The 14628-nt window shown below is 44.9% G+C and overlaps 2 protein-coding genes across 12 annotated transcripts in view; one reads left to right on the top strand and one right to left on the bottom strand.

The window, feature by feature from the left end:
- LOC114851963 (C-myc promoter-binding protein-like) overlaps positions 1-14628 on the top strand; it is a 46838-nt gene that overhangs the window by 7752 nt on the left and 24458 nt on the right. For 10 of the 11 annotated variants that reach the window (XM_055507217.1, XM_029143908.3, XM_029143910.3 and 7 more), the window contains exons 3-4: positions 569-859; positions 927-1072. In XM_055507217.1, the coding sequence (XP_055363192.1) occupies positions 958-1072 (115 nt within the window). In that variant the 5' untranslated portion in view covers positions 569-859; positions 927-957. Of the gene's footprint in view, positions 1-568; positions 860-926; positions 1073-9487; positions 10409-14628 lie in introns of those variants that run through there. The other variant, XM_055507220.1, reaches the window with a different exon arrangement.
- Positions 1499-3639, bottom strand: socs4 (suppressor of cytokine signaling 4). Its single transcript, XM_029143931.3, has 2 exons — positions 3524-3639; positions 1499-3075 (listed from the first exon to the last, which is right to left on the bottom strand). Exon 2 carries the CDS (start codon positions 3053-3055, stop codon positions 1871-1873), a length of 1185 nt encoding a protein of 394 aa, XP_028999764.1. The 5' UTR covers positions 3056-3075; positions 3524-3639; the 3' UTR covers positions 1499-1870.

The raw sequence follows: 14628 nt of genomic DNA on the forward strand, positions 1-14628 counted from the left end.
TTTGCTCTGTATCATAGAAACAACAGACCTTGTAGACGGACAACGCACAGGCAGAAACAATAGAAGAGTTTTACTAAAAAGAGTGTCCTATTTCTTCATTATTCTCATTCTCATGATGCATCTGCTATAATCTTATATCTGTTTGCATATGAAGCCAACAAACCACGTTGCATCCAATATATTAAATACTGCTTTTCCCACAGTAGCTTCATCATTTCATCCGTGTGACATTTACCAAGTGTTTCTTTACCTCTGTTATTCCTTCAAGCTGATTCACTGTCAGCAGAGATAATTAGTGTCTAATCATTTGGTTTCACACTGTGCAGCAACTTTGCACTAATTTAAGATAGATGAGTCGTAGACCCTGACATAGAACATATAGACTGTTGACCAGACCAGACCGGCTCATAAAGCATGTTGAAGGCAGCCACACTATCATATGCATGTATTCAGTCTCCTCCACATCTTCCAGAGAGAGAGGAGCTGGTGACACACGACTCCACTGATAAATCTGGGTTCTGGAGTCTGAAGGGTAATAGTCTTTTTCATGTCCTTATCTCTCCATTAGCTCCACTGAAGCGCTGACATTTAGAGGTGTCCTTTGCAAAGAAAAGACACGAGTTGTTTTCAGAGCGACACTTCAGAAGCGGCGTTTTCCACACCATTAGGTCGTCTCACTATGACACGGCCTCAGCTGCTGCATGAACAGGCAGGACGAGCGCGACTGCGGCTCCAGCAACAGGCCGCAAACGGCTCTTTCAGCCCGGTGACCGTGTGGCCTGCAGGGGGCGCTCCAGTGACGCAAACACGAAGAGCACAGCGCTTCTCTTCAAACTACCACAACCACCAAAAACCTCGTGTGAGTGTCATTAAAGATACCACCCTAAATTTGTCATCCTAACCTTAACCTTACTGTTTTTTCATAGATGGATCCTCTCTGGTTCCTCTGCCAGTTCGATGAGCTTCAGAGACCTGTGTTCCTCATCAAGACATGTTTACACACATGTACATTCTGAATGTTTCAGTGGAGGTTGTGCAAAACCTAAATCTGATTACAACTGTACAACTGTATGTAAGTAACACACACACACACACACACACACACACACACACACACACACATCTGCTCGCTCGCCCCACAGCCTCTATGCTGTATTGTACATCATGCACATGATATTTCTGGGTTATTGAAGGATGTTAAAATACCATGTTAGAGAGCAGCGGTCAGTGTGAAAAGACAAATGAAGTGGATGTTTTCTCAAAGCCTCCATCAGTGCTGTTGTGCTGCCACCGCGTGGCCTCACAGAAAGTCAGGTTGGACTGAATGTCTGATGTGTCTTCAAAATGAACACAAAGTCTAGAACCCACAGTTTGCTGGTCACCAGTGGGCCCGAATCTGATGTTCTGAGTGTGTGTTTGTGTGAGTGTTCACCACCAGTTAGAAAAATGATTTTCTTCTGGACCAAGAGAAAAGATTTACAGAAAATGTTTTGTTGTAAAATGATTTAATAGCTAATAGTTAATCTAGGCGCCTCTAGCCTTTTCAATAAATGTTGCCTGCAGGGACATTGCATTGCATCACATCACATACAGTAAAAGGATGATTGGTCTCAGTCTGGAACCATAAGTGACCAGTGGAAGACCTACATGATGCTAGCGTTGGCTTTGTCCCATGAACTGGACCCTCATACACAACCTGAACATTTACAGCCACCAGCCCTCAGTATTTAGTGTGATCTTACTCTATACGTATTCAGACCTGCAGACGAGGCTGATGAGGTGCTGGAGATGTGTTTGCATCATACTGTTAATACCAGTTCTGCTCCACAAAACAGGAACTCGTGCTCCAGCGTCCGTTCCGCCCCGCGTGTCACACAGCACAGGCTCCATCACATTTGATGTGGTACTGTCTGAGGTAGTCCCTGAGCTGCGGCGGCAGCGGCAACGTGCTGACGCCCCGGTAGGTGGTGCAGCTGCAGATCACAGCCCTGCACAGGTGCTGGAGCGAGAACGGGAAGGTCCTCGGCAGCGGCCGCGAGAGGAGGGGCTCAAAGAAGAGGCAGGTGGCGGGGTCGCTGTAGTGCCTCAGCAGCCCCGTCACACTGGGGTCCCGGTACATGCACGGGTCACGCACGTCGAAGCTGAAGCGCTTGCCGTTCTGCTCGATGCGTGCGTGCAGCGAGCGGCTGTAGCGCCGGAAGCTGACGGAGAAGAGGAACTCGTCCTGAGCGGAGTCGCGGAGCAGGAACGTCCCCTCCGGTTGGCCCTCCAGCAGCTCCTCGGCCTCGAAGCGGTTCAGCACTCCCCAGTAGCAGGGGCTGTTGTTGATCTGGAGCAGATCTGGGACCAGGATGTAGTCAGTGTGTCTGCAGACGCCCTCTGCCCCCCCGCGGGGGCACGAAGGGTCCCAGTCATCCAGACTGGTGCTGCCGGGCCCCGGGGAGCAGCAGAGGTCCTCCCAGGAGATGGGAGTCTGTGGGGGCGAGGTGGAGGACGATGACACGGGACCCCTGAGGGGGGTCTCCATGTCGTTAAGGGCGTGTGGATGAGTGGCGTGATTCTTTATAAGGTCCCAACATCTGGCCAGCTCAGATTTGGGCGAGAAGGGGCACTTGTCCTGCATGAGCTCCGAGACGTGGATCTTCCGCTTGGACCAGAAGAGCACGGAGAAGGGTCGCGAGGAGGCGGGCGCGTGGTGGTGGTGATGGTGGTAGTGGTGCGAGCGCAGAGGGAAACACTGGCCCACGGCGTCCTGGAACTTCTGCCTCAGGGAGCGCCGGGACAAGGCCTTCCGGCACACGGCGTCCAGGTCCGCGGACGTCAGCGCGTCGCCCAGAGCGCTGCAGCTGCAGTTCCTGTCCCGGCGCCAGCGCGGGCAGGAAGTGGACCTCGCGCCCGGCTCCTGCGTCCCCTCGGCCTCCGGACCCCCGGGACCCGAGCCGTTGCACGAGCTCCGAGAGCGCTTCTTTCCCCTCCACACATAACTGTCTGCGCTCCAGCTGCGAAGGCCGATCTTGGGTCGGGCGTCGGAGCCTCGGGGTTTCTTGTCTGACATGGCCGCTTCCGCCTCTAACTCTGAAAACAGGCAAGTGAAAGCACCGCGTTTTAACCCTTAAGAGCTTTTGGTTTCAGAAAGGTTCTCTATGAAACATTTGGTGGCATAAAAATCATTTCAGAGTTCATTAAACCTCTAAATTCAAAAAATGCAAGCCAGCGACAGTTATTTAGAATGTATATGCAATTCATTGTATTTAAACCCCAAACACCAAATAAACTTTCTCAACAGTTTCATACAAGATTAGAAGGTAGAACTGTTTTTACAAAAGTCCAGAAACTGGTTTCTCAGGTGAGCGTCTAAGAGGCTTCAGGTTTTAGCCGCAGACATTTGCAGCAGCAGTTTGTGGCTGATTAGCGTGGAGGCAGAAGCACCTAATCTGAGGGAGCAGACTGTGAGCAGCGGGAGGCTGCACGTCGCCACTCTCCGCTCTCACGCGCCGTAGACTAATTGAAGAGATAATCTTACCTTCACACAGTCTGAGAAGGAAAGCTCCGCATTCACGCTGTGAGCCGTTCCTTGCTGCGCATCAGTGGACACGTGTGAGCCGCCTGCAGCCGCTCCAGCTCTGACACGCGCCAGACTCCTCTGCTTCCTATATAATTATGATGCCAAATCCCTGAGGGGCAGCGGTTTCCTCTCCGCAGCGCCGGGTTGAATGAATGCTGGGAGGTGGAGCGGGGCTGAGCCAGGGAAGAAGTGGGTGGGACTCACTTTAACGGTACCGAGGCATCATCTCCTTGGCTTTACACACTCATTGACAAATTCCCTCTTCTAAAACACGCACAGATAAAATGATAAACATCTTCTTGTAATCTTATTTCTTCATGCTGATTTGAGGCGTTTAATTCCATCACCCGTCCATTTTTAATGTTTGCCAGCAGCCTACCTGCCTCGCTGCACCAGACACAAGCTAATTAACAATTTAGCGCAGTAGGAAACAACCAAGCAATTTAAAAAGCCTTACATATTGATTGAATAACAAGTTTCCCATCTGAACTTCCAGCAAGCGGTGTAGGGCTGAAAGGACCCATCTGTCAAGGTGATGTCATGCTCACAGTGAAGCTCCCAGACAGATCTGTCTGTTCGCTCTGGGTGACATTTTGGAGGATCTATAATTCATGAAGCAAACAGACTACATCTATCAGACAAATAATATTAGTCCCAGTAGTTCAGTGTGTGTGTGTGTCTGTGTCTGCTCTAAGACAAGATAACAAATAGTCATCAATAAATGGCTGATGGTCTCAGATAATGTAGTGACACTCAACTTCCTCTTAACTGAATATTTAATGCTCTGCTCATTATCACAGCTCAGCAGGATGCAAACCAAATGTTCTGGCAACGAACCAGGCCAAATTATCTGACCCAGTACTGGAGAAACGTTTGTCTAAAAGGATTCCACAGCCCAGGAATAAAGGTGACCCCTCTGGTTCACAGAGGCCTCATATAATGAGACCTGGTGTCACACAAGTTACATAATGATGCCATACAGTGTGTTCAAGCTGGCGCTTTGTGTCGTTAGTTAAAGTGGTGGAGGGAGCGGTTACATCAGAAGGGTCACCCACAGTCTTAGTACTTCCTGTTTGACTTCATTGCTTCCTCCTGTCATTCACAGACAGGCAGGCAGCTTAACTGCTGACTAGGGTGAACCCCACCTCTCACCCACAGCCACGATGGGCTAAACTCAGCCGGTCTGAATGATGGATGGTTGATATACACACATAATACTATATATTCAGTATGTAATTACATGAACAAAGGTTTGACTAATTACAGAATAAAAGGCTTTCTCTTCCCTCCCTCTGAAAAATATGGAAAACTTAATTATTCACTGGACATAACATGCCTTCTATGCTTCCACATCTTACTTTGCAAACCCCTGGTTTTGAAGCTATATATATATATATATATATATATGTATACCTCATCATTTGTCATATTGTTTTAATGGAACAAATGCTCTGGATGCGAGTTGCTTTGCAGAGTTTTGTTCAGGAAGTCGTGCGGTGAATGAAATCCAGTCGGCCCATTAACCTGCTGCATCCAGGACTGGGCCAGAGGCTGGTATCAGTCCACATTACAGAGACATCGATCCCTGTAGCAGTGCAGTCGACAGGAGCATTTATGAATAATTGATGCTGCCCTGAATGAGTGGAGACTCTATGCTCTGTCTGTTTTTTTATATAAATGCTATTAGAGTTTTCCTCTACAACTTGCTTGTGTTTCAGTCTCGCATGCAGTTTGTTTGCAGTCAGTATTGGTTGCGTACACAGTTACAGTGATTAGTTCACATTTGACTGTATGTATTTTCTCTGGTTATTTCTGGTGTGCGGTTTCTGCTACATCAGCAGAAGCTTAACCTACACCAGAATGTGATCTGTCCTCATCATATGCCTTCATATCAAATAACTCATCAAGCCGATAAACCACAGTTTGGCTCCTTATGTTCTATATACAGTAGGTTGCTTTGACTGAACCTCAGCTAATGCTGGACTTTAGAAACAGGATCAGGGCCAGTAGCATCAGACCAGACCACCAGATCTCTGTGAAGGTTGTGACTGTTAAACATTTAAAATAAAACAACTCCTCTTCACAGACAAAGTCACACGTAGGCTGTTGTAAAAACCAAAGGGAAGCAGTAACCAGTTCCATCCCTCATCTCCAGACTCCTGTTCGACGGATGTTGACCACATCGCTGGATGATGAAGTGGGAAACTTATTTATTTATTAATGATGTATTCCTACTTGCGTTGTTCATCCATTTAAGTCTTAATGGGATCTAATAAGATCTATTGCTGCCTGTGTTATCTGTCATTCTTTCATTTCGTGCACACGTCGGTGCAACATCCCACCAAATCCTCTGCCTCAGTGATGTGGTGTCAGCTGGGAGGCAGTAGCATCATGTGAATAACAGAGACGGTAAATTGAATCAGCAGGGAGTCTCTGGCTCCACTGGTCTTTGTTGTTTCCATTGATCTGTATCCATGGACGTTCGTACTGGCAGCAGTGCTGAACCTCTCACTTTGGATTCCACTTGGTGTCATTCAGTCTCACCGAAGAATGAAACGCAATAGATTTCCACGGCTCTAAATGATACAGTCTTTGCAACCACGAGTTTAATAAGACGGCAGCCGTTTGCAGTATTTCTTCTACTTCCTACTTCTTCTTCCACACATCAGAGGCAGGTTTGTGTCATGTACTGTACACAGTGCAGGAGATGCAGATGGGCCTGGATGCTCAGCTGCAGACACACGAGCTGCTGTATCGACTTTCCTCAGGGGAGATTTATTTATGCCTACAGTCGCTCCGCTTCCCGCAAGCAAGGTGCATCCAGAGAGGTTTCTCCTCCGTGTCGTATTAGAAGGGTGTAACCCAAGCCGGCCGGGTCGCTGGACTCAGCTCATACACACAAACTCAATGATATATACATATACTTACACAAGTGCCGCCCCTGTGTTTAGGACACATGCATTATAATTTTTAAACTCAAACATCTTGTTTACGGCTCAACATCCTTTGTACTGTATGTATAAAGTAAAATGACTGCATTTTACTGTCTCTTTAATTTCATCACCGTGTAACATGAAAAAGCAAACCCTGTGATTACACGGTACCTCATGGTATGGACTCATGGACATGGCCTTTTCCTCTTCGCTGCTGGGTGGGACAGCAGGATGTGAGCCGACCCTGTCATACACTCCATCAGCTCATCATGCAACCACGCTCCAACAGGAAATCACAGCAGTTCGTCTGAATCAATATTAAAAGGATGAAGTGGATGGGACTCCAACAAGATAACGCAATTACTTACTGCAAGGAAAAAACGAAATCAAATTACAAGTCATTAACATCACTTTCCTCATGTACTTATTACCTTTAGACTTAGGCTTCACCTCAAGACTCATCTCCCCAAATACAGCAGATTAAAAACTGCCTCAAAGAATATCTTGGCAAATTGAATTTCTTTAATGTTGCATCCATGTTTCATTTACAGTAATTATGTTTCCCATTTGTTTACATGCTATCAAGCTACAGTCGGGAGGTGATACACTCCAACTGACTATGTGTGAGAAAAGTCACTCTTAGTTATATGACATAAATCAAATTTCACACCGTATTGATTCTACAAAGGAAGTTCCTTTTCCTGTTGTCCCTCCAGAGAATCAGATCAGAGGTCAAAGGGTCACGAAACCTGATGTTGACAGAGTTCCCTGTGTGACTGAAGGTTTTAGTGTTAACGTGTTAATGTTTTCAGTTAGTTTGAGCTGTTTTGTATTTTACAGATCATAGATACGTGAGCCTAGACCCATTTGGGTGAAGCTTTGCAGTAAGGCTCCACAGTAATCTTTCAGTCGTTGTTCTACGTTGGTTTGACAATAGCGTGACTGGCTTGGACCGTTTGTTACAGCCCTCTAAAGCAGCATGAACTGTCAAACACATAAGTACAGAAACGCCTGTATCACACCTGGAACAGATCAGTCACCACAACGTGTGATGCTCACTCCGCCGCTGCTATTTATAGAACTGCTGGTCAGACGGGCTGCTTCATGTTTGTATCTCAGAAACTAGGACACAAACACAAAGATAGCAACCAAATATACATATATGTGTGTATAAATACAAACCAGACCCATGGTTTGCTTTAGTACTCTAGACCTCAGAATGACTATCGATTAACTTTGGGCTTAATTGTGCACTTTACGTGATTTGTGACCTTTTACGTGAAACATGACATCATATCCAATACCCATTAATAAAAGCAAAGTGTTCAAACGGTGTAATACGCGTGAAAGACGAGTTTAAATATGCAGGTTGTGATGCATCCTGGCCGACATCTCAGCCTGCAGCCTGTCCAGCTCACATCCTGCCTGTCTCCTGACCTCTAATGCACGGAGGGAGGAGCAGCGCGTGGCATCATTTGAAAAAGCTTGTATGTCTCTTGCTCGTCATGTCAACGTTTCCAAATCTGCTGAAAATCAATAGCAGAGAGGAGGAATTCCAGTAACTCTGTGTGTGTGCGTGCAGCTTGTCTTACAGCGGAAGTGTGGACTGGGATGACATAATTAGTGCACAGAGCCACTAATCATGGCGTGGACTCAGACAAGCGGTGGAACACTTGTTATACAAGCCTAAGTTTAGCCGTTAGCTCATGATCACGCAGAAGGGATTTGAAAATTCCGTGCCACTGGAACTCTCTGCCTCATCAGCATGTCTGTGAGCACAGATGCAAACACTTAATCACAGATAAATCCATTAACTTTGCTGTATTGTAGCAGCAGGGGGTTATTTTCCATCTGTTACTTCTAGTCCCGGCGTCTAGTTGTTATGCATGTAGGAAATTCAACGGTTGTGGCCCTTGGGAAGCACATGAAACGCGGGATTCTAGTATAAGACATAATGATAGACTGTGTCAGAGACGACTAAAGGTGGAAACTAGTCCAGCTTCATCCATCCATCCATTTTCTACCTCTAGTTCCCATGCTGCTGGAGCCTTCCCATCTATCTACAGGCGAGAGGCGGGGTAGACCCTGGACAGGTCACCGGTCCATCACAGAGCCAGTACGGCTTCACTCATTTTCCAAAATGTACAAATGAAGAAAATTGAATTCAGAAGTCACTTCTGTTGCTGACGAGCTGCATCCGCTTTAATGCTCACTGCCACTTCACAGCAGTGCAGAAGCCGTGTGTGTGTGTGTGTGTGAGTGTGTGTGTGTGTGTGTGTGTGTGTGTGTGTGTGAGTGTGTGTGTGTGTGTGTGTGTGTGCTGCCATAGGCTCCAGCTCCATGCGGCCTGCTGACATAAGCAGTTAGAATATACTGTAGGGTGACTGTTATTCAGACACGTCAAAGGTTTGCTGGGGGACTGTGTTTGCTCTCAAAAGGCAGCAGATGGCAGCAGGGGACCATGTCTATATAGATGCACTCTATCTGCAGCTATGTCTATCTGTATAATACAGAACCTTTGAGAACAAATGGGAAAACACACATTTAAAGTATGTTTGAGTCAGCACAAATGTGTGGGAATCAAATCCCACACCTGCTCGAAGCCGAGCTGTTTCAACCAATTTCATCATATCTTCTGCTCTTTAACTATAATTTATTCATCCTGAAAATGGAGCTGCTGATAAACTAGCCACTCTAAAAGCAATGTGTCACTTACGATCAATGAAAGATTTTGATTTGGAAAATCTAAATCTGGATTTGGAAGATGAAACAAAATATGTGGACTTCATTATCAAGTGGATGATAATTTGTTGATAGATGATAGTTGGTTTTCTATTTGCATGTGTTCAGTTAAAACACCGTTCCTAAAATATGCACACACAATGTTTCAAATATATTTGCTGTAAGAAGAATCCCATGACACAGATTCATGGTGGGACAATTGCATAATAGGCATTTTTGGATGTCTTTTATTTCTGTTTATCTCCAGCATTTGCTGAGTAAAACAAAATCAAACCACTGAGCTGTGATAATGGACAATAGTCAAAAGGATTTCACCTTCCTAAAGTGAAGCTACAGAAAAGCTACAATACAACTGTGTAAGTATTTATTATAATGATGAAGCAGGTACAATATGGTAGTGGTTTTAAATACTGGACAGTGCTGGCTATACAGTTTATACACTGATTGTAGGGTGAATAAACAATAAGGTCCAGTGTGAAGTATTACTACACTTTGACTCCAAACACAAATAGCTTTTTCGTTTTTAAGACTTATACCAGTATTCACATACAGTACGTTTTTATTTTGCATGCATTTTTGAAAAGAACTTTGCTAGAATATGTATTAGTTCAAAATAAAGGCAGCACCTTTGATTTTGCACATTTCATTTCTACAGTTTTGCCATTGTCTTTATTGTACGTTTTTGTGCTTGTCTGTATTACTTTCAAGTAATTGAAGTCTCTACTGTGAGTCTCTTTCTGCTTTTGAATTGCTTAATAATGTCGTTTTTGGTGTTTTGTGCAGTTTCACTGATGTAATACAACTTGCGTGGCTCGTGAAGCAGGCTGCGGTGTCTAAGTACCACTCTGTCTGTGCGCACGTGCGTGCGTGTGTGGAGGGAGACAGAGAGCGCGCGAGCGCGAGAGTGATAGAGAGAGAGAGCGGATTCCCATCACAACCAAGATGGCGGCAGAGAGGACAGCCGGCTCGGCTCGGCTCGGCGGTGACTGACAGAAGACACCTCGCTCCGCTGGACAGCTCACGACTCGACTCCGTGAAGAAGACGCGACAACGGAGACGATAACAGCCGAAGGCCGCTCCGCGTTTGAGTTGGTGACAGCGCCGCCATGAACGAGCAGACGACACCGGGCAAACTTGCGTGTGCGGACTGATTTGACGTTGACGGCGGGTGAGTCGCGGATGATGAACCGTTATGAGCGGCCGAGGGATTTGGCGAACAGCTGCCCGCTGCTAACGGCTGGAGCGGGCTAGAGAGCCGTCATGCTAGCTCAGCTCCGCCGCCTCTCTGGCGTGCGACTCCGCGGCACGTTCACGCTTTGTTTCGCGTGGAACTGTCAATTGTGGTCCGAACACGTCTCCGGTTTCCCCGCTGGAGCCAACGTTTCGTGCCACAGGTTGTTCGCAGCCTCGAGTGAGTGGAGCCGCGTCCAGCCTCGGGTCACCCGGTGATTGACACGTCTGTTACCCCGTGGCGTGCGCTCCTTCGGGCTAAAATTAACCCAAACATCACCCTCTCCAGGAATATCTCCTGCTGGAGCGTGTGTTCGCTCGTTCAGTGGAGACTCGGTAAATGTCTGACAAAGACAGTCGTGTCATGTGGGATTTTACTGTGCATTTTTACGATTTGTCTAATGTAACGCTGCAGTGATTAGTGGATTGCGTTGAACTGACGCGACACCAGAATTTAACGTAAAGATTTTTTTTCGTATTATGCTAAATAATAATAATAATTGGTGTGGAAAATGTTACACTGCATAATTTTAAAAAAAAGTTTGCCATGGAGTGTTTTTTTGTGTAGGTGTTGTTGTGTTTTTTGTGTAGGTCTTGTCAGTCTGCAGAGTTCAGAGATTGGTCTGACTTTTCTCTGGTTGTGTTAAATGCACCTGTGAAACCTTTGCACCGTATTCTAAAGGGCAACAGGTAAAACATAGGACTTGAGCGATAATGAAAGGTGGCACCGGAGCCTGACAATTTGAAGGTTAACACCCCCCCCCAAAAAATCCCCTTGCATTGGTTAGTGCTGTCACACAACATGGGCAAGTCCCTGCAAATCATAAACACTACTGTATGTGACGTAAATACACTGAAGCCTGTCATTTAAAGTCCTCCGCTCTGCATAGCTGAGTAACCTAGGCTGTTTCTGCTTTACTTGCTCATGTTTGTGTTGTCATGAAATAGAACTTCTCTTGAATTCATGTTGTACTTGTGCGTGATGGACAGAAGGGAATCCTGTTGGAATGAGTGAAATAGGCGTCCTGATTAGAGTAAAGGTGCTGTAGTCTGTCACCTGAGCTAAATAACGTGGCTGTGCACTGACAGCATGTGTTGCTCGACCAGGTCAAAGGAAGGTTTTAAAGCAGTGAGTAAAAGATCAAAGGATGCGGCGTCTGCTTGGAGGCTTGAGGCTCTCCTGGTTCTCCAACACCAGCCTTAACCGCCCCCACATTGTATCAGTGCCACCGTAGTGTTCTTCAATCCTGAGGCATGGGGTGTGTGTTATTCTGCCATTTGCTTAATTTTAAACAAATAGTTTAAATCAATTTCCCTATAGAACCGCCAGGTGCAGATATAAATTCATGTGAATTTCCCTCTGGGATGAATAAAGTGTCTATTCATCCTTCTGTCCTTCATCACTTGAGAATTCATAACTGGATGTGTCTTGTCAGGCCACACAAGTTTCTTTCATGAGGTCTGTGGCTTATCCTCATGGCCTTGAGCAAACGGTACTATTTCAGAGGTCATGAGCTTCTTCCTCAAATTTGTGCCAATTAAGTCATCTACGATGTTGCTCTTAGACTTTGGCCAAATGCAAATGTTTAATATTCCAGACTGCACAAATCAATGTGTGCTGTAGCTGTTTTATTGAGCTGCCTTTATTGTGTTTCAGAACTTTGAGAATTGGATTTTCTTTAGCTCTTATTTATGGTGAAAAGACAACGTTTTAAATGATTACAAACCTTCAAGCTGTAACAGCTTGAATGAGTGATAGTCACGCTCTTATGCATTTCGGTGCACTTCCTGCTGTTGCAAGTGTTAAATGTCTCAGTTTGAGTCCTCTGATTATTTACCACTGTGGGAAGACATTTACTATTTTTTTCTGTAATACTCCTTACAAACAAGTTTTGATAGTAAGACCGAACTTGAGCCCGAATAGTTTCAAAGCTTCATCACAGGAATTGTTCTGTTCCTGCATATAGCTCTAGATTGTGTAGTGTTCAAACTGCTGCCAAGTCAAACATGAACTTTCTCTGCAGTCTTGGATGTGATGTCTTTAAATCAGTTTGTTTGTAATTGTCATTTGGTGCAGATATAATTTTTTTTCTGGTGTAAAAAATTCAATTGCAAAAGCAGAGGTTTGTGTCAGCAAGGTCACAGCAGAGTGGTTATGCAAACTGTGGCCATCAGGAGACACTAATAGAAAAGAGAAGCTGCCACCATACACATTTGCATGAACTGAAAACACGGTTATGTGATCCAGGGAATACCATCTGCAAACGCTAATTAGCTGTGAGCTCGTCTCCACAGTTGGGTGGCATCTGATGTTAGGTTAGTTGTTTTTAGGCGTACGTAGCCAAATTTCCAGAACATCAACATTCATTTTACTTTGTGCTATATAGCAGTTTGTGGCTCTCATGAATGGAATTGGTTACTGTAGTACTTTTTTTCAATTGATTGACTTCTATTTGAAGTGACTTCCATGTACGAGTAGCTAAACTGTGATAAAAGCTGAGTTGATAGAGTTCTCATGCGTGTACTGTGTGCCTTGACTGGCTCACCTTCCTGACCAAATCCTCTAATGCTTAGTTCAGTCAGGTACAGTATTTAAATCTTGAAACACTTGGTAACAGTTTGATACCCTTTCCATAATTTAATAGTAAAAGATGATAAAGAATCTGCACTGTTTTACTACAGCCACAGTGGGTTGGCTATAAGTTCCACTGCGGGAGGTTGTAATTGTAGACCTCTCCTGCTGCTGTGTGGTCCCCTTGGTCTGCAAGCTGAAAGAATAATTACTGTCTTCTGTTCTTACCAATCATTCAGGCATAAACTGGCACTTGTCCAACGGTAAAAACGTATAAACAAAGAGCAGCCACTAAGAAACTAATGTGTGTTTGTACAAATCACATTGTCTCACTTGAAGGCAAAACACCAGGCTTAAGAAGAAGTTTCTGCCAACTACGGAATTAAAAGATCAGACCAGGAGAAGAGCCAGGTCAGTGAGATTGATTTTCTTGTAATTACCGCTAGGCTCTTCGTGAGCACCTGCTTACCGTATACTTTACTGTGATGAGAACATCACTATTAAAGTCTTGGTGCTGTGACTGCAAGAAGAATATTTCTGTACCCTAGTAAAACAGCTGTAAGGTACTTGTGCTAGTCTAACTAATATGTGGTAAATGCTAAGATGTAACATATTTGTAAAAGACCTAACACAGGAAGTCGGTCATTTGCATGGGCTGTTTGGTGACTTGCTGTTTTGTGACACTGATGAGGAAATGATAGGTTTCCGATTTGTGGCGGCATTAATTGCTTATCAGTCATTAGATATTTATGGCATCAGATGCTGGTGAAGTCTGGCACTGCTGCACCTCATCCTGCTGCTTTATTGTCCTTTATGGCTTGTGCACAATTGCCCATAGCAAGTGCACTAACTTTTACATATCCACGAGGAAAAGGTTTCCTGAGATCTGAGTTGCATTTTAAAAAAAGCATTTTCAAATGTAGGTCAAGACCCTGTAAAGACTTTTTTATATGCTGAAGCACCCCACAGCACTTCACCATTAGCATATTCATTCTTGGTGCAGGTTAGTCCCAGCAGGGCATAAACGCCTAACCCTCATAGTGCTAATTCTTTTGTGCTTATTAATCCTCTTTACATTGTGATCTATTACAGTACATTAGTCACATCGCTGTGTTAGCGGATTGAATGTTGAATCGTGACCTTAAGGATTTGCTTATTTTTGCAATTGTCTATGAAGATTTAATTTGAAATCAGGGACTGGTTCTGGAGGCGCAAAGATGTGTCACTGCTGCAATCATCTTCATGTTCTTTTGTATCACTGATACATGTTTAAAAGGGCTTCTTGTTTCTTTTACAAAGCACACTCTTGCTGCTTTAGCCTGTTATATTATGCTGTTATTTCTGGGTGACTGTATTTTTAGTGTAATGCAGAAAATGTCCTTGGATTCAGCGGGACAGAGTGAAAATGAGAGGAAAAATTAGAAGTATATATTGTAGCAATGATTTGAGGTAGGTGCTTTAATAACAGCATTTTGTTGACTTAATATCCCAGAATTGTCGTCAGCATCAGCACTCGTAGCTAAGCTGTAATTCATTATTACACTTTTCATTTGAGTCCCCTAACGCCCACCCCTCTGGGCTAACTA

The sequence above is a fragment of the Betta splendens genome, chromosome 3, assembly GCF_900634795.4.
Source record: "Betta splendens chromosome 3, fBetSpl5.4, whole genome shotgun sequence".
NCBI lineage: Eukaryota > Metazoa > Chordata > Actinopteri > Anabantiformes > Osphronemidae > Betta > Betta splendens.